We start from the raw sequence: 23534 nt of genomic DNA, 5'->3' as shown, positions 1-23534 counted from the left end.
GAATGACATAACTAATGGTCTTAAATATCTTTCGAACTATTGTAGTGCCAGATGTTTTGATTCCAATAATGCAGTACGCTTCTATTTAGTAATGCGTTAATGGCTCTATTTTTTTAAGAGTGACTGTATATACAACCAAATGCGGAGTAACAGAAATCCTCAGCCAATCCGTCTCATTAAACTGAAATTGATTTGACCTTGGTTTCATGCTATGCATGTTCATCCCATTTTTTAGTAACTAAGAGGAACCTTAAAATATCACAAGGCTACTTTCTTGAAAATTATACATACTTCACAATACAATTATTCGAGTGTTAGATTACTTAGTGCAATACAATGTTCTTCACTGATTACCCATCATTGTATAGTACACAGAAAATAGTCACTTGAAAAATCATTTAATTTATTCAATTCATCATTTATCAATTAAAATTCATCGAAAATCTCTAGTTCAATTCCTTATTATGGTTTAATAATAATAATAATAATAATAAAAACAACCTAAGGAGAAACGCTAAATGCATTTGTTACGTCTATTGCGTCATAGTAACAAGTGTTTTTTTTTTTCAATTACAATGTTATGGACTCAACGAGTAAGCGAAAATGTTCAACTTCAGATGAAGGGCCAACTAGTTTTAACGACGATTACTAGTCGGAAAGCAAACCTACAACCGGAGTGAGCTCGTTGACTTTGTTTTACCGTAGCTACATCAAGCTCCAGCTTGTTAGCGTATCTGGTATTTGCGCCTACCCCAGCAGGTTCGTTCGCGTCCTAGCGTGTCGAAATGCCCCAGCGGCTTCGATCGTTATCGAAAAACCTGGAACACCTTTTGCACAAATATCCACATGTCTATTTAATTTGAAGAATGCTAATTCTAAAACTTCTAGAATATAACGCTTGTGTAAACAACGTAATTTGGTGGTTCTACAGATCTTGAAGTGTGTTAAGTTTATATATAAGTTTTAACCTGATATGAAAGGACTATCCAATTCAATTGAAGCGCACCGCCTGCATTTTCATATGGCTAGTAGATCCTAGTGGTACAGAGATGAAGTCAAATGAGGTGCGATGAGGATAACATAGCTACCTACGAATATTTATAAAATACGTACGAACGTATCCTTAATGCCTGCAACAAGGGCAAATGGTAGGGACCGAACGATAGCTGTGGTAGCCGACGATACCCGCAAATGATTCAATAAAACGAGTCGACCTAAGTCAAGTTGTCTTTTCATAAGCTAAACCCTGCTCTCTTCATACGACCGAAAGTTCCCGGGAGTTGAATTCGTACGATATGAAACATTTCCTTCGGCATAACCTTTCAGTCAAGTATTTCAACAGCATCTGACACTAGGTTTCATGTATCAAATCTAATACTTTAGCTCTTCCGCTATGCAATGTCTATTTTATGTCTGGTAGCAAAATTTGAGTTGCAATGGCATATGCGTCGAATCAGCTACACGGCTATGAAAACGGTTGTGATATGTGTATGAAATTTTACACTCCTCCAAACCTAGTTACCATTGCCTGCGAAGTATTTGTAAACCAAATTACGATAACAAAACATTTACGAATATTAGAACAAGCTGAATTTATTTATTTCTAACACATCGTCATAACAATATACGAAATGACACTACAATAAAATATACCAACCGTTTCCGTTCGTCGTTTCGTTTAGAGTTTAATCCGATTCGCTTCGTTTTTATTTTCTTACTAGTTTGATTTCTGCTAATTATATTACATTAAATTCTGTGCTTTCTAACTGCAGAAATGTTATGCTTCTTTTAAGCAACACACCATATGACCATAAGACAGTCGTATGCAAGACGAACATTTACATTCAGCAATAAAATTCGCGCCCAATAAATATTCGTCTAAATTTTTGTTGACACTATACTGAATTCTTACACCAGATAGTCCTATTCGTTATTACGTTTTCATCTACTGCGATCAATGCCGCAATCAAACACGTCAAAAGATCTGTCACAAAGTGCAGTTACGCGCGAACAAATTTACACGCATTACTTAGCATTTAATTGAACGTACTGCATCTACAACGTACAGCACTTCAGGTGATTCCAGCATCTTAAATATTGTTATTGTCTAATCAAGAAAGCCATCCAGAGCTTTAATCACCACCAATCATTAAAACCACTCTCAACAGCCTGCAAATTTCGCAACTTTTGAAAAAATAAAGTTTCGCAAACTACCTATTATTTTCATGGCACAAGCACTTATCTTTTAAATAATATAAGCGCTTGTGTGAAGTAATATTAGTTCACTTTGCACTCTCTCTATACTTTCATTTGTTTTGGAATGCACCCGGACAAAATGTACGCAAGCTTATGACATCACAATCAATCTTTTCATCGTTTGCAATCATGCCTTGCAAAACCTCATAAAAAATTACCGTGAACATAGCGTAAGAATTCTCTTCATATTCGATCAACAAATCCCTTGGCTCATATTTTAGATTTATGTGTTTATCTATTTTATATGGACCTAAACGTTAACAATGGGGTGCTATTTTCTTGAGATTTGAGCGTCGATGAGCTCCTTAATTCTTCTCATCATGGCTGGAATGCTGTCAATGTTAGTGTCAGCACATTTGACAACACAATTTTCAAACTGACCCCGATACCTATCAGCATCTGTTTCACTAGCTGTCGCAGGCATCTGTTCTCGAATTTCATCCTGGCAAGACATGACGCAGCGTTGTAATTTGCTCTGAAGTAGACAATACATTGGTCAGTTAGCCTTCAACATAAACAGTTCGAAAGAAGAAGCATGATGTACCTAGGAGCCGAATTTTTGATTGATTTTCCAGATAGAATATACGGACAAAAACAGACTATTTTCTCAAATACAAACACATAAATATAAATGCGCAGAGCATCTTCCATCGTAGCTCAACTAATGCACTGTATTTGATGCGTAAAAAAAAAAAGCAATATCGATTGCCAACGTCTGTGTTGCAAGCAGACAAGATAGATCTGTGCCAAAAATGATGGTGTGATTCTAAACTACATTTTAAGCGCAAAGAGACTCCTTTAATGTAAAGGGATTGTGTTTAACAGTCAAGAAGATGGCATACAGCCCCACACTTCGGACAACTATGTTGCCCTAAACTGAAACTGATGGCACTTACTTCAATAGTTCATTTTGCTGATTGGATAGTCATGCTTTGCAATTATTAAGCAAATAATTACTAAACCGAATACACGAATCAAGGAAACTTAGCGACATTTGTGCTTACATATGTCACTCTTTGCTTAAACGGAAGTCGATGACCGTAACGGGTTGTTTAGCTTACAGGCCATAACACTCTCATTCTAAACATACCGTACGCATTCAAAGCTACGACACATGTGTTTTTAGCTCGGACCTAAAATAGTCGCCGCCAAGGTATAAAAGCGGCGCGAGTTTTTGAACTAAGAAATTCGCATATGGTAAATGCACAAATACTCTTTTGCATTTCAAAACGTATACATAATATTTGAATGGTTATTCATTGAGAGGTAGAATGACCTAAATTACGTGAATTCCTAAGGAAATTAAATTAATTTTTTTCAAACATTTTTTTGTACATAAATACTCAAAGCCTATCTGTCCATTCCTTAAAATTTAGATAAAAATTTAAAGTTCTACGTCTAGAATCGCTGTTAGGCATTGCATGAGACTGGCCGCCCAATTAGAGATAAAGCGCTGGGAAGAGAACTTCATTAAGCATTACCTTAAATACCATGAATTCCTCACTCTTTGTCCGTTTTTGAACATTCTGCTTACAGCTTTATTTGTTCATGTTTTCTGAGTAGATTTTATCTATAGTGCAAATATATCTTATTTAAAGTAGTGGAAAGCTGGCCCATTTAACAGTGTTTTTCATCTATAATCCGTAGCTTACCAATAGTGTGGATTTTTCTAACAGGCCGTTATTACCTACAAATATAACTAACTTTTCAATTCCATACCTGTAAATTGTTCAGTTCCGACTGCACAACAGACTGCGCCTGCCCTACGTCAGCTCCGCACCCTTCCACGCAATGGTGAACACCTTCAATGCTCTAGAAAAGATAAATATAATAAAGACTTTAGAAAACATGTACCTAGCAAAAGAACAGACAGTATACACTTTAATTATAAGGAAAACAGAACTTTACCTGAGATCTATAAAATTCAATTATTCACAAAAAGTCAAAATGCACTAGTAAATGTTTAGGCAATTTATATTCCACAGTTTCTTTTCGTAAACCTAAATGGCTACAAGATGAACGATAAAAATAAATTCTATAAACACCGTTAACTTTTAAATCAAAAACTACAAATTAGAGTAAGTTAACTTTTTTTTTTAAAAAACTTCTTTAAATTTGTCAACTTCATTTATTTTTTTGTAAGTAAAGGCTGGATACTTGTGATGAAATGGACATTATTTACTTTCTGGAAATTACAGCAATTGCCTTACATTACTCATATAGGAAATTTATGTAAGCCTATATAGTAACTATCATGTAACAGCGCTTACTTTTAGACACAATAAGAGGGTTCAATGTTCATCCTAAATTCAATAAATCTAATTATGTTGATGATTTCTTTTAAAAAACTCGAAGACTTAATCTCAAGCTCTTACTTAAATGACATGGTTACTAATAGAGTGAGAATCAATTTAAAAAATCATTTCTGGGGTGTCCAACAATCTAATAGATCCCTAAATGTCGCTTTATAATCCAATATATAAAATTTAATGGAGACAGTATAACCCATAATTATGACTTGTAGAAATTATATATAATTAACATGTTTAGATTAGGATGAATCTTACCTTGCTTGAGTCTTCACAGCATTTTGCCGCGCACAAATGCATATCGCGCTGAAAACAATAGTAAAGCAGTCGTGCGATACAAAACGCTTGTTAATAGACGACGTATTAAGATGATCATAGATACGCCTTTAATAAGGCTACATCGTATATAACTTTTGCACTAACCCGTACTCACCGGCCTGATAGGCTTTTTTACAATGCACACCCGCCTGACCACTAACAACTTCAAAAAATATTTGTGCTTATACGCACAATATAAAAAGTAATTATCGGGTATTTTTTCAAAAATTATATGTTCTTCATATCAGTTCGCCGCTTTGTTAGGTTTATGCAACGTAGATTCATGACACTTTCTACCTGAAAACATTAAAATTATGTCTTTTCTACGACGTGGGCGATAAGCTTTTAAATGAAATATTGGTAATGATAAGCTTCCGCTAAAAATTACATTCAGACCTTGTGATACCACAAACAATCGTAAAAAAACTACTTGATTCCTATTTTAAGAAGCAAGTAATTCAAGGCAATTCAATGGCGTACCGATAATATCCTCTCATTTGATATCTAATACGCACACGGTCACGCAACCTGCACTTCGGCTATAACTTGTTACAGTGAGCAAAAATCTAAGCCTTAAAAAGTAAGTCTTTACCGATGAAAACATGTATCAATTATTATCGGTGCACTCCTCTACAATAATAATGTCGAACCTACCAGTTTTGCGATTTAAGGCTTGTAAAGCAAAGTGTGTTTCATAGAGCAATTAGACAACATGTAAGATTGATCAATGCAAGCCGCATCAATCTGGTGTTGGTAATAGTTCTTCAGAATTACTAATTCATTGATCTGGTAACTTTTATCGAGCACTTTAGCTTAGTTCCAACCGATCTGCAACTGCACTGTTATAGTTTCAGTAGTAAGGTTCACTTTCACTGCTCGGCAAAGATAGAGCAATAAAACGAAGTGCGGTCTCCAGATTTTATACCTATCTACAAATTACAGTTGATATTGCGTAGATTATAATACTGACCTGAAATAATTATGATCCAACATGTTTTCGGCTAACTTCGCAACTAATCGATCAATTTTTCCTTTAATATCTAAAGTTATATAGTATATAAAAGTATGTAAAAATTGCTTATTTTTGAAATGGCATTATATTGTTTTTATAACGTACGCCTCAACAAAAACATTTGCAAGCATGTCAAAGCGTTTACAATGACAGACATTTGTGCCATTATTATATAATTTGGTCATGTTTCTTATCCTAATTTTTCACTAAATTGACATACAAAAATCTTTTGGAAAAACATACTTGTAAACAAAAAAGCCCACCGTCTTTTAAACTTACAATGGCGTTCAGCTAAATAAGACTGCTACGCATTTCTCAAATTGTTCATTCGAAAAATCAAGCTTAAAGTAATTCTATTTTTTCATTGAATTATTTAGGCTAAGTCGATTTATTTTTTTTCTCTTAGTCCAAACAGTTCATGTAAGATTCGACTTGAAATATATACACTACTAGAGAGTGCAATAATTTGCAAAAGTTGTGCATTACTAGAAGTAGGCACCAGTTTCCTGTAAAAAGGTCGACATTTATCATGATAGTTATAATAAACCATAAACAGCATGTACATTTTTTATTACTGTTCTGAAGGTTGCTTTGCGCAACCCTTAACTTCTCGTATTTGCATGACCTAGGTGAATTGCTTCGAGATGTTATCTTGATGTAGAAACCATCTGGCTGCACATATATAGTCATTTCTCTGCTATAAATTAGGCAACGTGATTTGAACGAGCTTATTTTTGAGCGCGTTGCCGGTAACTAGAAAAATGCAAAAAACACCTTAGCCACTGCTGATTAATATCATAGTACTAACAGAAGATGACAAAAACTTAAGGATAGAAGGAGAAACGCGTTAATAGCTACGGGAGCTGCTGATATCATTATCCTGTCGTTTCAGAAGGCCTTTTAAAGAAACCTCAGAAGAATCCAGCAAGATTCTCCGTGGCGGTAGTTAGAGCAATACTGAAAAGTAATTCATTCGGGCAACATGTAAACGCAGAGGAGCCGCTGGGGACCAACTCGTAAACACGAGTTTTGTTCTCAGGGCGGGCGCAATAAGGCTTTTCCAATTTTGTTAGGTTTTTCGTAGATTTTTATGCCAGCTGCCATAAAGCATACTGCTTAAAATCGTGATCAGTTAATTTCAATAGAGCTTTACAACATATGCTGTGCACCTAACTCGTCAACTTAATTATTTTTAAAAACACAGAACGTCTGGTTAATTGTTCTCACATAGAACGTAATGTCATTATAAACGCTCCGTTGTGCTCCGTAACATTTGATTGACTCATAGCTTAATCATTTCTAGATATCTTCGTGGGTGTATGACCTGTACAATGCCTAACGTGCGCTATTTACAGAATAATCGAAGCTTGGATGATTTAAGCCCCGTTCTGAGCATCACTTAGGACGAAATTACTGATTACACCTACAGGATTTTATTGGTGCAAACAAAATGCGATATTTAATAATATGCTATACGGACGCTGCCATTAAATCATCGTAAACCTGAAATGTATAGTTCATAAACCACATCTTTGCACGATTTTTTTTGGTTCTGAATGCCCCAGTAGAAATAATTCAATCTACGTTAGCTTTTCTTCCTACTTCGATTTAATGCAAGCCGAATTTTTCTTTGTCGGACAGAATATGAAATGAATGTCATATATAAAACTTGAAGCGCGCTAAACTAGTATCGTTAGAATCAGAATTTGAAGCTCTTGCATGTGGTCTTTACAATTCAAATCAGATCCGCAAGAACAAAGATTGCTCACTATATAACAGAAAAAAAAACATTAAAATTACTTGTTTCTACCCTTAACTAAGTTATCTGCTAGCTGAATTAAAGACATTTCGCCCTAAACACCGTGCAATAAAAAATGAATTGGTTAAAAAGCGATTAAAAAATTATTTGGAGGATACAAAGTGACTTCATTTAGCAGAAAAGCACAGATTGTTTTCACGCACAGCAGGTAAACCATGAACGTCTTTCAAAAATAATGGTTGTTTAATACAACAGACCTAACGATAAGAACAGTGAACTTTTCTCGTAAGTTCTGAAGTTCCCGAGACTGTAAACTTTTATGATAATTTTTGGTGTACAAAAAAAAAATAGGCGTACAAGTGTTCTCCAAAATGCCTTCCCTAATGATTACTTTCGCAACACTCCGTAGCTAACATTCGAGCAATTGTTAGATTGAGGCAGAGAATTTGTCTATTGGCCGTCAAACCTAATCACATCTGCTCGAAAGTAAAACTCGCAGCAGCAGAATTAATGAATCCAAAGCAACAACGCTGATGCTGAGAAGTACGGTCATCGTTCCCCTCGCACTATTTGAGCCGAGATTGGTTGTTATGCAGTCGATACAATTACTACTTACAACTAGGTCAGACTTATTTGTCAGACAAGAAAGTCAGAAACCAACTATTACAGCCAAATCCATTTCTATAATAAATTTTTTAGTCCGTTTAACACATGATTCTTACCTGCAGCAAAATCTAGTATACAACAATCGATTGCACAAGCTCGATTCAACGGCAGGTTATGCCTATATAATTAGCTGACTTGCAAAAAAAAAATTGCAACTTTAAATACTGATTTCCTTTTTGCAGAGGTATATACATTTACTACTGACAATTTAACTAAGTGAATATCTTCTCTATAAAAACAGACACGTAGAATCGATTACTGCACACCAAGTTATGCTACATAACACAAAAGCGTAGCTCTAGCTGATATCTGCTCGATAGGGGCAATCTTTTTTTTGTTCTGTAAGGGTACGGTCGTAACGGTCCCCAGTAAGATGGAGATCGCAATTTAGCTGAGTCGTGCCAAGTGTTTTCTTTTTTACAAACATTTAGTGAATTTTTAGAGTGAGACTGCTTAACTTTGCATGTCTGATTGCCCTAACCTCACAATCGATTTAAAACACTTGTGTGAGAGAACTATCAACTCACTGAATGCATTTATTCACCTAGTATTTTATACCAAATGGCATGAAAGTACCAAAAAAAGTTTACCTTTTAATGCTCGTCATAGTGTTACCCTATGCGTAGCTGTATTCTTTAACCATTTAAGCCGTTCTCAGGTAAAACCATTTCTCTTAATTAACTTTGCGAAAAAAATTTGCGTGGCTCACTAAAATACGATTTTTTTCTACTGCTATCGGCCGGGATGTTAGAGGCACGCTAACACTGTATTCATTAATCTCAACTACTGGAAGGCTAGCTAATTTGTGGGAAATCCTAATAATAATAATAGTTTAACCATTTTTACTGACATAAAAAAATTTGACAACTTAAATTCAGTGTTGCAGAGTGGGTAAAGACTAGTAACAGTAAAGAGCTAAACACCCATTCTTATAGCGTTTTCATTTATTTCAGGCTTAGCATTTTGATAATATTGTCAGAGAATCAACACAGTAATAGGTGAGATTGTCCAAAATAGCGTAAATAGTTCCGCTCTGTCAACACATGCATAGGCTATACAGACGGGACAGCAACTGCTAGCTTCGCATCTATTGATCATAAATAAACAGTATCATCCTTGAGCACTATATTTCCTTAAATTATATAAAGACATAAGATTTCTCATTGTTTGTATTTAATACATCTAATTATCGAGGCATTCAGAACAACTTCAAAATGATTTGACGAAAAAAAGAACAAAGTGGCACAGACTCGATTGTTTAATACGGAAGTTGAACAACTAACTGCTCCATCGGGAGCTTCAACAGAAGAACGACTGCTTATCGTCCTAAAATAATTGTATACTTTGCCATTTGAAGCATGTGAGGCAGGGTTACTAAAGGTAAGTTTCATGAATGGATTGCATTAAAAGTAGAGAGCGCTAAGTGATGTAAACCGCGAAAAACAAAAAGTACACTAACCTGCATTCGGCGCAGCTTGCTTTTATCTAGCTCAGTGATGACATTCTCCATTGCCTTCCGCACGCGTTCGCCGGCCTTCTCTGCCATTTTAGCAACTTATATTAAAGTGAAGAAGTCAAACTAAAGCCAAACGGAAATGCCTGATCTTCGCGCGTTAGCAGATTTTAATTATATTTGTGGTAGCTTATATAATTTTTGTTGGCAGTACAATAACTTTAATAACTAAAGCCAGGCTTATCTTGCGCGAAGATTCGCCTGCCCGCCTATACTAACCACCACAGGAAACCATAACACAGACAACCCGTCGACCGCTGAAATCGAACTCCGCCAGACGGCGCCACCTGCTTCAAAATATTACGAGAGCTTCGTTAAAGTTTGTTTCTACCGCACGCAGCTGACCGCCACCGATGACCCTATTGTACAAAAGAACATTCAAATGAGGGTCCCATTCTAAGGGACTCTGTAGTCAATGTTGCGTTATGAGGCTGACTATGAAACTATGAGGCACAGGAAATTATCTTTATAGAAAACAAGACAAAATGAACTGATAATAATGCAAATAATAAGACCAAGCAGAAGTTAGCTAAAGTAGTATCTGCAGACATCTCTGAGACAAGTTAGACGGGTAACCGTAAGAAACGCCGGAACGGTAGATATCGCAAGGGGCTGACTTTGGATTGCAAAATAACAGAATAAAGAGCAACTTATAATTCATCCTCTGTTATTTTTATAGCAATATCTTTTCTTTTGCAAAGAACTAATTCATTCAAATTTTAGACAACGTGCGTTTTTATTAGGTAATCATTTAAATAGGATTACTGTCAAATAAAATCATCGCATATGAGTAACAAAAAGAAGTCTGTTTTAGTGAAAGTAGAGAGGTCATTCTCGGTTGAACTAAATAACCAGAATACGCACAGATAGACGTTTAGTTTAATTCGGTCTATGAACAACTGGTATGCTCGCTTTTTTCGTATTTCCTTTTTAGTTGTTTGCACAGGGCTAAAACCAGTTAGCACCAATAATGTCCATTAGCTTGCGGCACAGCGCAATTTTTTAAAAGGATATATCGGGACATACACGTGCATATGTAGACTTTTACATGAATTTCACTGTAAATTTCATATAAAGAAAGTGTTAAAGTCATATATATAAATACCAAATCAGTAAGAATTGACATAGCACATAATAAGTGTTAGCGGAAAATTTCGCACTGGAGTGATGCAGAAAAGTAGTTAAATAGTAATGAGTAGGCCCATAACTGTTACACTAATTTTTTTTATCACTGAAGAGAGTTATAAAAATGAATACTATGTAGATGAGATATATAGTTTAAAGGTAATACACAAAGAATATGATTTTTAAAAAGGTAAAAATCAGCATGGCAAAACAACTTTGTAAAGAATTAACAGAACCTTACGGTGTTCGTTTTCTCTTATCAATAGCGTATCATCTACGTTAAATCTTGATTCTCTTTTTCTTTGAATGTCATTTGATAGTGGAACATAATGCGAGTTCAGTGTATTTTTCTACGATGAATGTTTCATGAAATTTCGAAACTGGCTCAGAGGAACACTTAGACTAAAAATCTTCAAATAATCATGAATAGGACGGAAAAAGGAATTTTTGCCTCGACTAAACTGTAAGGAAGCAATTCGAACAATGTTCGTGTACAAACCGTATTTTTCCGGCGGAGGTTTGAAATAACCTACATTCACTAAGAAATATAGAACACAAAAACCATGCAATGTCGAAGAAACATTAACGGCAATTCGATCTTAAATTATCTAAGAAGGTATGCAAGAGGCATGTCAAGGAAAACTTTTAGCACTTAAACATACCTTTTTTTTTAAATGTAAACTTACGCTTTACCCAATCAGCTTTTTCTTTTGTCTCTTTTTACGCCATTAAATGCGCTCTACGATATTGGAAATCAATTGACACACTTCCAGAATGAATCGCTTTATTGGACTAGCTCGCATCACATAAAATTCGATTTATCTGCTACGGGTATTTCTCAGTCTTTCCATGAGCAGACAACGACAAATTTAACTTAATTTCATCGTAATTACTATACAGAAAACTCTTATTGTACGGGTTTTCAGTTGATATATTACAATATATAATACAAATGCAGTGCAGCTCAATGCTTCCTATATATGATTTTAAATCCTTTTTATGTAAATCTCGACGATCTTGCTTGTCTACTATTTGCCGAAAGTTATTTTGCGTTACCTGTCAACTAATATAGTCTGCGTACCACGTTGTTGCCCTGTTGCAGTTCGACCATATATTACAAAAGGAGTTTGGTTTTACTAACGTTGTTTGTTTACTGTGACCTCAATATATCCGTCACTCTCTAAACTATAAAATCAGAGATCAGTTAAAAAGAACTGTTGATCATTTGTTTCACTTGTTAAATATAATATTGAATGCGTAGGGCAATGTCGAAACCGGAAAGCAATGCACATAATATTGGCTCATTAATTTAAATACAATGTTAAACAAAGCAAGGCCCGTAATGATTATAATATTTTTACATTAGATCGTGACATAATAGGTGGTATTGCATTTTAGCCGCAGTTAAACGAATTAGACAAATAATTGTACCACTAAGATGCAACACGGAGGGACATAGAGCGAGGCAAACATGGCCTTTTATTATGGTAAGAGGTATCTTAAAGGAAAAATATGTATGTTACCCTTTGAAGCCAATATGAATAAGGAGCCAATATGACCAACCCTAAATGGTGGTAGCATGCCAACCTAATGTTCATTAGTCAATTTCCTGTGATTTCAAACTGTTTTGTAACGCAATCATAAAGTGAAAATTCTGATAACACATTAGAACTAAACAGTTTCAGTAGGCGCCACTGTAGTCGCAGCAGTGTCTCCTTTGGAATATGCATGACTGGCTGCAGGTTTTGTGGGGCCATCTGCTGTTGGTGTCCCCGCCTGAGAACCAGCAGCCGCTGACTCGAGCAGCTGAGCCAAAGGCGGCACAAGAGACACTTGACGATAGCACTGCAAACTGCAAACAGGTAGACCATTCGAACTGCACTGATACTTTTTGAGATTGGCACAGCCAACATTGGAGCACAGTACCGGAGTGGGATATTGAGCCCTTTTAGAAGTGACATCGATTCCCAATGAAGCTGGAGGGGTTTCAACAGGAAAGCTGACTGTCATTCCCTCGTAGGTATATCGATAGCACACCTTCAAAAAAAGTACACAAATAGCTTTGTAATTTGATGCGTCTATTATCTGGACCGCTCTGCGTTTACTGCACTATTTATATTTTGAATTAATTTATTTGGCAAGGATCGTGCGTGAGAGTGAGAAGAAATGAGCAGTATCTGACAGCATTTGGCTTTTGTTCTTTTGAATTAAAGATTTTTTTTGGATCTAGTGAAGCAATGAAGGCAAATTGCGGCTTGACTCAAATCGCCAAATTTGCCAAAAAAAGCCCTGGGGTGACGAAAAATAGCGCAAGGTGATCTTGTTGAAGAACGGATGTCTCTTTATACAGTTCTGGCGACTAACCAAATCAAAAAGGTCATTAATGGAAGTTTTTTCAATTGAAGCAATAGCAAAGATATTGTTTTTGTAGGCCACGCATGTTCAAAAGTTTCCAGCATTCAGAGTAAGCCAATAAACGAAATAACTTTTTTTTTGGATACGTTATTTTTAACATCCATTGTAATTAAAAAGAAAAAATGAACTGAAGAAATGTCGACATATAAAATACCATTAACCCAGTTATCCTGGAACAGCTCGATATATAAAGTACTTGTTGCCATGGCTCAAGATGAATGAGGTTAGAAACACGATTTGAGCAGTGGTGACTCATATGGTCATACCGAAAATATCGGTACTACAAGTCAACTATGATCTTACGTTCTTGTAAACCTGAAATTAGATGATAGTGAATGTTAACATATCTATAGATATGTACCTTGGCAACCATCTGCGCTTTACTCCGCTGCAGCTTTTTCGTTTTTTGCCGCGAATCGGCCTTTTTGAGCAGTCTTTTAATTGTATCCTTTTTTTCTTTATCACGTTTTTCCTCTGCCAGTTGCCTCCTTTTAGCAGCTTTCTGAGCTCTCTTCTCCAAAACTTCCGAGCTAAGTTGTTCTGCTGCTGCCTGGTCTTTCCAGGCTTCGTGTAATGCCTATAATGCAATCAATTGGAAATCACTGTGATAAAATGTGTGTTCGAACACAATGCGACGGTGCTAACTAATCTTAACAAAGAGCTTTACAGCACGATGTGAGCCTGTTTTGTAGTAAAGAAAGACAAAACTGGTATAAAAGGTTTGATTCATTTGTTCTACGTAGACTATTATATAGTCCTCAATCCTGACTACTGTAACTCAATACTTGCCTGAATGTGCTGGAGGTATTCTACTCGAGCCTGCTTGGCTTCAACCACAGCACGCTGTCGTGCAGTCATCAACGCCGGGTCTTTCATTGATCGAAGTTCCGCATCCTGAATTAACACAAATTAAATATCCTCGATTAGAATTCATGACAAAACCCGTTTATTCATTTTCTGCAAAGCTTATTTGGTGTGTGTTAGTTAGTTGTTACCAACCGGTATGGGTGCAGTTTGCCCTAGTTTGTTGGGTAGTATCATATAGTTATATAGCTCTCCGCAAAACACATTGGCGCATTAGTCATTGCTAACAAATACAAGGTTAATCGAAGTTTGAACCAGGCTTCCGCATGCTTTTTTGCAACTCTTACCTGTCGCCTTCAGATCATTAGCAATCGTAATAAATTCCATTTAATTATAATATAAGGCTAATAAAAGCCTGTGTTGGTCGATTGGAGCAGGCCTACCTATGTCTAAACATTACATTTAAAGCAGATATGCATACTCGTACCTCCTCTAGTTTTCCGGCTTCAATTGCCATAAGCCACTTTTCCTCGGCCTCGTCTTCACTTGCATTGTTTTCCTGTAGTTTTTTTCCACCAGTACCCGATTTTTTCTTTTTCGACTCCTTTCCACCACCACCTTCACATGAACAGGGGCATCATGAGGTCAGACACATACATATGTAATCTAGTTACTAATGCCACGCTTCAGAATGTGGTAATTAGTTTATGTTGATTTTCGCATACCCATGATATAAAAATTCCTAATAAAAAGGTTACGTTTCTTCAGTCACGAGAATAACTAAGGGTACCCAAAATTAACAAACGAATCTTTCCGAAAGTACATATTTGCAATGCTAATTTTGCTACTCTGAAGCAACAGTAGACGCCGGCTATTCGCAAAAAATAACCACGTAATTATGATTATTTAGATTGGTAGACCTTTTCATTACGTTTCAGTTAAGTAGATATAGTAATTATCGTGAGGTAAGGATTCCATCGATTCCATACGATCGAAAACGTTCTTCCGTATTCTAATAACAAATAATAATTTCGATCAAGCAGACTGCATTCAGAAGTTGCCTGTTTTGTTTTTCAGTACCTTACGTTTCAAATATATGGACCCACTTTAAGGACATTGTAAAAAGCCGGAGTGTGAACATACATAGCATTCGTATATAAGCGTATATATATATTCGTATATAATTACGTTACTAAGAACAAAGGCATAATAATGACTTAGCGAAGTATTAAATGCTTCACCTGCGCGGTTCACAGGAGCGGCAGGAAGTCCGGAAGATCCCGAGGTGACACCCAGTGACATCATCGAAATCGTTGACTCTGAAGTATCATCTACTAGAAGAAGCTGTTGCGACGAACTGCAGCCGCCGCCACCTAAAAAATAATGATAGCATAATTGAGAGATAAAGTCATTTAATGTAAGTATATATAAGTACAAATTAAGGCAAGTGATATGTATGCATACTATTATTGAAATGTGTCGGTTGCTTATTCCTGGCCTTCTTTATATATCCTTGCCACTTAACAAAGGACATTTTGTAAATGAGACACATAACAAACCGAATCAGACGCTTTAGTAAGGTGTCTAAACTGGTAATGACATATCCAGTATCCCAGAAATTTTTCTAATTAAGTCGAGTCTTGTAATCAATTATACCTTTTGAGAAACGTTTGATTTGATTTAGATATAATTTTTCTGACTGTCGACAAATGTTTTGATTTAAATTATACTAAAAATAGCTTAATATCTATTTTCGGTTTTAATGGAAATCGAAAATCTCCTGCTTATAAATTTAAGAAATAAGACTTCACCTCCATCGGTAGTGAATTGGGTGACGTCCAGCTCACTTTCCTCGTACATTCCCCCGCTACCGCTGCTACAGCTAGGCGCACAACGGTCCACGGGCTGAGTTGACCCTACAGATTTTGCGGAAACCGCGCCCCGACCAGTGGTGCCCATTGCACCACGAATAAGGGCAACTTGCTGGGCCGTTTGATTGGGAGCTTCTTTTTCAGAAGGAAGATCTAAAGTGGCAGGAAGTATTGGTACGTGCTGTGGTGAAGTCCCAACGTTCGGCGGAACTAAATTCGCGCTGGAATTTTTACTATTTTTACGTGGGCTATTGCCGGCAGATTTAACCGAACTTGATCCAGACTTGCGTTTTCGGTTTCGAGCGCTGTTTGATTGACTTGAACTGCATGTACCGCCTAAAATTATTGTCAAATTGTGAAGCAATTTATGTGGATCAATAGAACATGGTTTGCCTAGACAAGTCTTACTCAATCCGATTATAAATCCTGAGTTTACACTTCAATAAATCTTTACGATTTTCGTCATCCGTATTCCTAAGATCGATTTTTACAATTACTACACACCATCATGACCTTTTCACCGCTTCTCGACTTGAGATATAAATTTGGTCATTTGATAACAGCTGACTATTTTAGAAAACTAAAGTTTGTTTAGGCTAACATACCTTTTTATTTTTAAATTAAAACAAATGTCGTACAAATCTACAAAAATAGATGTCATTTCCTGACAGCGTCAGTTATTCGTATAAAGAATAAAACCTGAGTTAACACCACCCTACGACACGATTATGCTCCTCTTTTACGAGTTCACTTTAACCAATAAGGTGCAGCTGTATGCGATTGCCCACATATTAGATAAAAACATAAATAATGGCCGTTTGTTTTTAATGTTTGTTTTTACCTCTCTACCCTTTGTTTATTTCTATACACCACTCAAAACAGCCCTTTCCTTCCTGAATTTGTTGTAATTTTATTGCGCAATGAACGGAACTTTACGTTAAGCTCAGGTTTTAAGGATGAAGTTCCCAGGTAAAACAAAGTAAATTTTTATCAGCTACCCCATTTTGCCTTTTGCGGAAATTGAAAAGCTTCTGAAACAAGGTAGGATATTTGCGTGCCTCATACAGTACCTGAGAGGGCTATTCGAAAGTGTTTTATTTAAAATTTATTAATGTCACCTCGGAACAGGAAAATATACTCCGCCCTGATCCCAATTTAAGGTCAATGGAAGCGGCCCGATGACTTTTTTAAAGAAGACTGCATACAGACAATTCGCGAACTGCGCAAGAAAATGTACTGCAGTTACAGAACTATTAACAAGCACTTTGGATCTTTGAGATTTACTTAAAATTTAGGAGCCCTATAGATCGGTTGCGGAGCATGAGTCAACATGGCTTCTTATTGTCTATCAACATTTTGCCCGGCACCGAACAATACGCAGCCATAATAACAGATTTGTGCATAAATTTGTTGCCGATAACGAAAAGAAATATCTGCCCTTCGATATAAAGTAAATAAAAGAATATGCAGTTTCGGGACATGCGCCCAAGCCTAAGATCAAGTCAGATCTTCATCCAAAAAAATCATGGTTTGTTTGATGCGACGCCGAAATAATTGACAAAAGCATGACAGTTACAAGGATTTGTACTTGATCCAGTAGTATTGGTTGAACGAGGCTATCAAACAAAAAACGTGCGATAAACGGAGCAGTTCTTCTTCTTAGCAAACATGCCGGACCGTATATGACGACAACTGTGGAGGCCACCCTGTTGAGAGAGTTGAGTGGAAGACCCTCTGCACCCACCATATTCTCCAGAGCTCACGCCATGGATTACCATTTTCTCTAGTGAATCACTAGCAAATTAGTAACCGTACATTTGATAATGAAAGGGATCTTATAAACCTGGCTGTACGAGCTCTTCAACACCAGACAACAAAATATCTGGCGATAAGAAACAAAAGAATTGGTTGAGAAATAGGAAAGAGTTTTGAGAAGTGCTAGCAAATACATAATAAATGAAGTCGTTACTAATATAACTCCGTGTGTCTTGCTAGATGAAACATCTGCCATTACTTACGGTACATTTCGATAATATGATTTTAAATACATGGGCTCGTTCATTATAATTATTATCTTATTCGATACAGAATAACTTAATTTGTCCCACCTGAAATGTTAAGATTGAATCGTGTCTCATAATAATACCTTTAGCCTTCTGCTTCGATGGTGCAGCAGGAGTCGAATATATTGGTTGTCCTGTGGTCGTCGCAGATGTAGAATTATTCTTAATGCCAGAAGCGACAGCAACAACAGCAATAGTGCTGTCTGTTTCACTGATTGCGGCTGTTGATGCAGTCGGCAGCTGCTGCTGGTTATGACCTGTTGTCGTTATTACTGTGCCACCTGCAGCTGCTGTCACTGGTGGTGCTGATTTTGCCGCTTCAAGAGTTTTTCTTCGTTTAAGACTGACTTCCTCTTCAAGAGCAATCATCTTTGCCGATAACTTCGGTGTGCGAGAGGAGACACGTTTTACGGGCGATGTCGGAGCTGACATTGTGCACACTAAGATTGCTAAAAAAAAGAATCAAATTGATGTAGACGTGCGCATTGAGATAGAAATCATCAGTATTTTTTTTATTCATTTCATATTCACTTTTCCTACATGACAACAGGAACAGTTTTTTTGATGGAACCAAACTTCCGCATAGGCATTTCGTCTCAGACAAATAATGAAACTAACGTTCACCAGACGTAGTTGGTACATTGAATAACTGAACAACGAAAGGGCGTATTTGACTTGCTTTTAAGGTTGCCAATAAACAGAACACGATTTTTACTTCACTGGTTAGTCATAATAATGACTTGTGAGTAATAATTTGAAAAAAATCTCAAAATCAATCGATTAACCTTTATTCTTCTAAAAATACAAAATTACATAATATATTTTTAACAACTTAGAGTATCTCATATAGAGAATATTCAAGATCTAGCATTCAGTTCAAATAAAAAGTCTAATCCATCTAAGCAACTAACCACTTAGCATCTCAAACAAACCTGCTTGCTTTGTAAATTCACAAATAAAATACCTATTTATTAAATAGCCTATTAACAGACCACTGTAGTCTAGTCTAATTTATTACAATTAAAGACAGATTATTGTTTAATGCGCTGAAAAGTCACGGAATGGGAGTGATGCAGGGAAGATATCAAAACAATGTAAAGTGCATTTATTACCTTTTTCGTATAAAACTCTTTGTTGTTATATCACTCAATATTTATACGCTGATAATATTTGGCGATATACTGCTTGCTGTATGGCCAAAAGCCTCATACCGATGGCTTATCTCGAAACCTCAGTGCATTCTCAAAATGCAGAAGCATGAAGTCGCCTCGTGGGTTGGAAAGGCGACTAAACCCCTTTCATAGCAAACCCAGAACAGTGCTTCAACTCAAAAATCGTTGCTGTCCGATCTTGTCAATAAATAAACCTTTTCAAGTAGCAGTATCCATTAACATCGGTCTGAAAATAATAAAAATCACGAACCATGAACACTTCACGAACTGCCAGAGTTCGACACACACTTAAATCCACTGCCAAGTAACTAGCGTTTGCACTTTGCCAACTGACCCCTATTCAGATAATTAAGTAGACTATAGAGCTCTTATTAGTAAATGAATTGCACTTTTAGGCTTATAAGATAGTCTTCTAATGTTCCACCTTATACTGAGCTGCACTAAGAGTGTGCTTTCTTGTTGGCCGGTAAGCCAATGTTTTTGTTAATTGTTTACAAACACAGCGCGCCGTTACAGTCTGCTACGAACTGGGTGCCAAGTTTAACATTCGCTTTTGATAGAAAGACGACTTAGAAAGCAGACTGGTTAAGAGCAAAAGCTAAATAGATTCTAACTTTGCGTGGTCTCTGCACTGTAAATGCTAGCAAAAATAGTCGTTTAAACTAAATCAGAAAACCTTCTTAGGTTTATCACCTTATCCACTAATAGTATAGCTACTTGATTTTATAGATTTGCCAACCACCCTGTATTGCATGCTTCATTGTCCAGTGCAAAAGTCACAAGTCGATTTTAATCATTGTAGCCAAAGGCATAATACAGATAAAATAGATAAAAAGTCTACTTATCTTTGCCGATTGCGATGGATCCATAATATGGCACGTGTGAACTAAAAGTCATCTGCACTGTAATAGAATTTTTTATCCTTTGAACATAAGATATCAGAGGGCCAAATGTAGGAAATTTTAATTTAAAAATATGATTGGATGGGTGTAAAATCTCCTTGTACAACCCCGTTACGATTGATCAGTTATCTCAACTAGAATTAATGCAAGGCTTTGTGACAATATTGGAAGGTATCGGTAATCCTGAAGATTGTCTCAAGAGAACTTGCCAGTGGCTTCAGAACATGAAATAAGATGCTAGTTCGATTGTTACGCCCCGTCTGTTCCTTCTTATGTTCGTAGCATGAATTTGTCATTAAACAAACATAGCGATTTACATCAAACAAGTTGCAGGGCAACTTAAAGCTGTTTTTATCTATGTATTATGAATTGAAATGCTTCGTCATATTTCAGCATTAGTACGGGTATAAACACGCTTTCTGTCGCAATTATTTTTTTCCCAGACCAGATAAGTGTATCTATGCTTTTATTTCTTCGCAGATGTATTTGTAGGTATCGTAACTTTATTTTTAGGCTCTCCAGATTTGATTCAGATTAGTAAAAAATGTTATTTCAGTTTATGCTACGTGTTGTTACAACGGTCGCAGTAATGCGTGCCTCAACCCGATGGCCATTTGCCATATACCGTTGGATTGCCACAACTTAGGTCCCTCCTTTTTTTTTTACTCCTAATGATATATTGCATATGTGTTCACTTATAATTTCTTCGTTCCGTTGGTAATGACTTTGACATACCTTATTTGGTCAAACATTCTGTTAATGGCCTCCTGTTTTATATAGCACTACAGTAGTAGTTACAAACGGCGTCGATAGTATGGTGGACGGTACTACGTATAGATTTAGCCATTTTGGAATCACTTGTTTGCGACGTGGCAAGAGATACGGCTCTTTATCTAGCTTTTCTTTTTTACTTTATCTACCTTAGCTTGCGAAAACATAATATAAATCCGTTTTTATATAAAGCGCATTGTGTATACATAAGAAAAGTAGAGACAGATATCTTTCGAAATTAACCGCTTGACCATAATCTTCATAATGAAAACTGACAAAGTTAGTTTAATCATTTTTGAAATAATATAAACCGTTAAAAAAGTACAACTCTTTCAAACTTTAAAATGTATTTCTGATTTTCTATTGTTTCAAAGTATTTGGAGTACTTTCTAGAATTTGTTAGAGGCCCGTCATTTATCACGCCAAAAATGGTCGGAAGGGAACTTTTAAATTTTATTACCACTTTCAACCTAAAAATCATGCAACGTTGATCATTGCATTATGCATTGCTATCCTTTTGGTTAATTATGAGTAGAGTTGCCGATTTCAGTTATCATACCGGAACTTAGGTGAGAGCATTTCGAAACAATTATACAACAAACATAACAAGAAACGTTATATGGAGGTAGAAAAAGGTCAGCTTTTTTAGACAGAAAATATTTTTAATAAATATTTTTCTACTATGTTTCATTTTCGTTTAATACGCCGAGTAATCATGCTATAACGGTTTCTGCTGAACTTGCGGTAATAATGAAACTGCGGAGCAAATTTCGAAATCAAGAAAGCTGTCGAGCGCATTCAAGATTTTCGAACGTCCTAATACTGTCTTAGTGTTGTTTCGTTTTTACATAACATTTATAAAAACGTTTACATTATGCTCAGTCGGCATGCAGTTTAGACTTTAAACATTTATTACATTATATATTGATCTCTTATATGATTTTTTTATTCCCTCTACCTACATCTAGTTTGTTTTTCATGATTTATCATCGTGTAGCAAGCCAGGCGGGCACCACAATATAAGATGGACTTCGAGTTTCATTACAAAACTTCTATTTATAGCACTACAAACAAGAAACACAAACAACATTAATATCGCTTTAAAACAATACGAAGTAGCTCATCAAATAACCCGTATTGGGTATCTGAATTTTCATAATAGGCAGTAAAGGTAGGTTTAGAGATAGGAATCAGAAAATTGCTTCATTGGCACTGCTTTATTTCGGTAAAAACCTTCCAGCCTACTCTTTACATGACAACTTCCCTAGCCACGTAAGGATTTAAGGCATTGCATTTTTAAGTAAACAGGCTGTGACTTATTACGCGAAATCCTTAGAGAAATCACAACCTATAGAACAAACATGTTGCTGGCACCTTTCAGGCTAAGTAAAAAATTCCTAACCTCTATGTAATTAGATCGAGGCTTGTCACTTTAGTAGTCACTAATGCATCATTAGTGCAACGATAATCAAGAGCAACTGCATAAAGTAGAGAAGAACACTGATTAATAAAAATGTAATTACTCGTTATAATATATAATGCATATACTGAAAGGATTTGCGTAATTGAGACAATATGTTATTAAGATAATATTTAAATAAAGCACGTTACAAAGTCCACCAGTCGCTCTCCAACTTGCAGAGGGGTACGTAATGATCATTTGTAGAAAGAGCATTGGTTCTTTTTTTATTCAACCATGTATTTGAGTTATTGAAATTGTGTTCTGGCTATAGTTAACCAAATTCGTTCGTTTATATTTGATACTGTTGTGGCGGCTATGCCGTTTGAAAATTCATAACGATTTAAACATGATCTTTTGTATAGACTTATTTCCAACTTAGTTACTTGTTTCAGAGTAGATAGAAGCTCTATCAGATTCGAATCTCGAACCTGACTTTGGGGCAAATTGTTTAACATATGCAACCGCAAATAGCCAGATTGCTCACAGGTTACTGTTAAGTCGAAAAAGCATGTTTATATTTTTAATGGCTGATTAATTACTGTTAGAAAATGGATATTACTCTTTATCCTTTTTAGACAAAGAAAATGATTTATTAAAACTTCCTGAAACATCTAGCCGGTTTGCGCATGCACCTCAATTTTTTAATGAGTATAAGTTATTGAATATTTTTGGAGAAGACTATTATTTAGGATTTCACTGTCAATCAATCTTAGGATTTTCAGCATGACAGAAATAGGTATCAGTGTCTAGTCGAACAAGAAATTTGTCTTTTCTCTTTAGCTTTTTGGACTCTTGCAACATAAAACAAAGTAGTCATGTTTCTTTAGGGAGTTTATAAAATACGTTGTATCCTTTAACAGATAATACAACTCAAAAAATGACCATATTGTTGTTTGTAAGCAGATCGTTAACCCCGATTTCACATCTTATTAGTTCTTACACTTATTAGTTCTCTTGCAATTTATCCTTATTTTCCAAGACATTAGCTGCTCGTATACGTATCTGAGATCAAGAGGAACAGGCCATCATCTTGTCGAAGCACCTTCCAATAGTATACTTAGCGTACACCTGCATATTCAACTTAATTGACATTTTTGTGTGGTATCTTTTGGGAAA

General features: G+C 36.0%; 2 protein-coding genes across 6 annotated transcripts; both read right to left on the bottom strand.

Annotated features, from left to right (window-relative positions):
- Positions 1 to 1567: 1567 nt before the first annotated feature.
- LOC111273696 (TIM double twin CX3C motif protein) lies at positions 1568 to 10085 on the bottom strand. Its single transcript, XM_022855574.2, has 4 exons — positions 9780 to 10085; positions 4824 to 4871; positions 3976 to 4068; positions 1568 to 2731 (listed from the first exon to the last, which is right to left on the bottom strand). Exons 1-4 carry the CDS (start codon positions 9864 to 9866, stop codon positions 2528 to 2530), a joined length of 432 nt encoding a protein of 143 aa, XP_022711309.1. The 5' UTR covers positions 9867 to 10085; the 3' UTR covers positions 1568 to 2527.
- A 1640-nt stretch (positions 10086 to 11725) lies between these two features.
- On the bottom strand, positions 11726 to 23497 carry LOC111273691 (uncharacterized). Of its 5 annotated transcripts, none has more exons than XM_022855561.2 (9): positions 23359 to 23497; positions 19224 to 19509; positions 18195 to 18560; positions 15989 to 16384; positions 15419 to 15550; positions 14665 to 14795; positions 14163 to 14267; positions 13735 to 13950; positions 11726 to 12995 (listed from the first exon to the last, which is right to left on the bottom strand). In XM_022855561.2, the coding sequence occupies exons 3-9, from the start codon at positions 18541 to 18543 to the stop codon at positions 12630 to 12632; spliced, it is 1695 nt and encodes a 564-aa protein (XP_022711296.1). In that variant the 5' UTR covers positions 18544 to 18560; positions 19224 to 19509; positions 23359 to 23497; the 3' UTR covers positions 11726 to 12629. The 5 variants fall into 5 exon arrangements, with proteins under 5 accessions (XP_022711296.1, XP_022711295.1, XP_022711297.1 ...); XM_022855560.2 differs by lacking the exon at positions 23359 to 23497 and adding an exon at positions 19708 to 20137; XM_022855562.2 differs by lacking the exon at positions 23359 to 23497 and having other exon boundaries at positions 19323 to 20138.
- Between the last annotated feature and the right edge of the window lie 37 nt (positions 23498 to 23534).

The sequence above is a fragment of the Varroa jacobsoni genome, unplaced genomic scaffold, assembly GCF_002532875.2.
Source record: "Varroa jacobsoni isolate VJ856 unplaced genomic scaffold, vjacob_1.0 scaffold_215, whole genome shotgun sequence".
Classification (NCBI taxonomy): Eukaryota; Metazoa; Arthropoda; class Arachnida; order Mesostigmata; family Varroidae; genus Varroa; species Varroa jacobsoni.
This window is presented reverse-complemented; position numbering and strand designations above follow the sequence as displayed.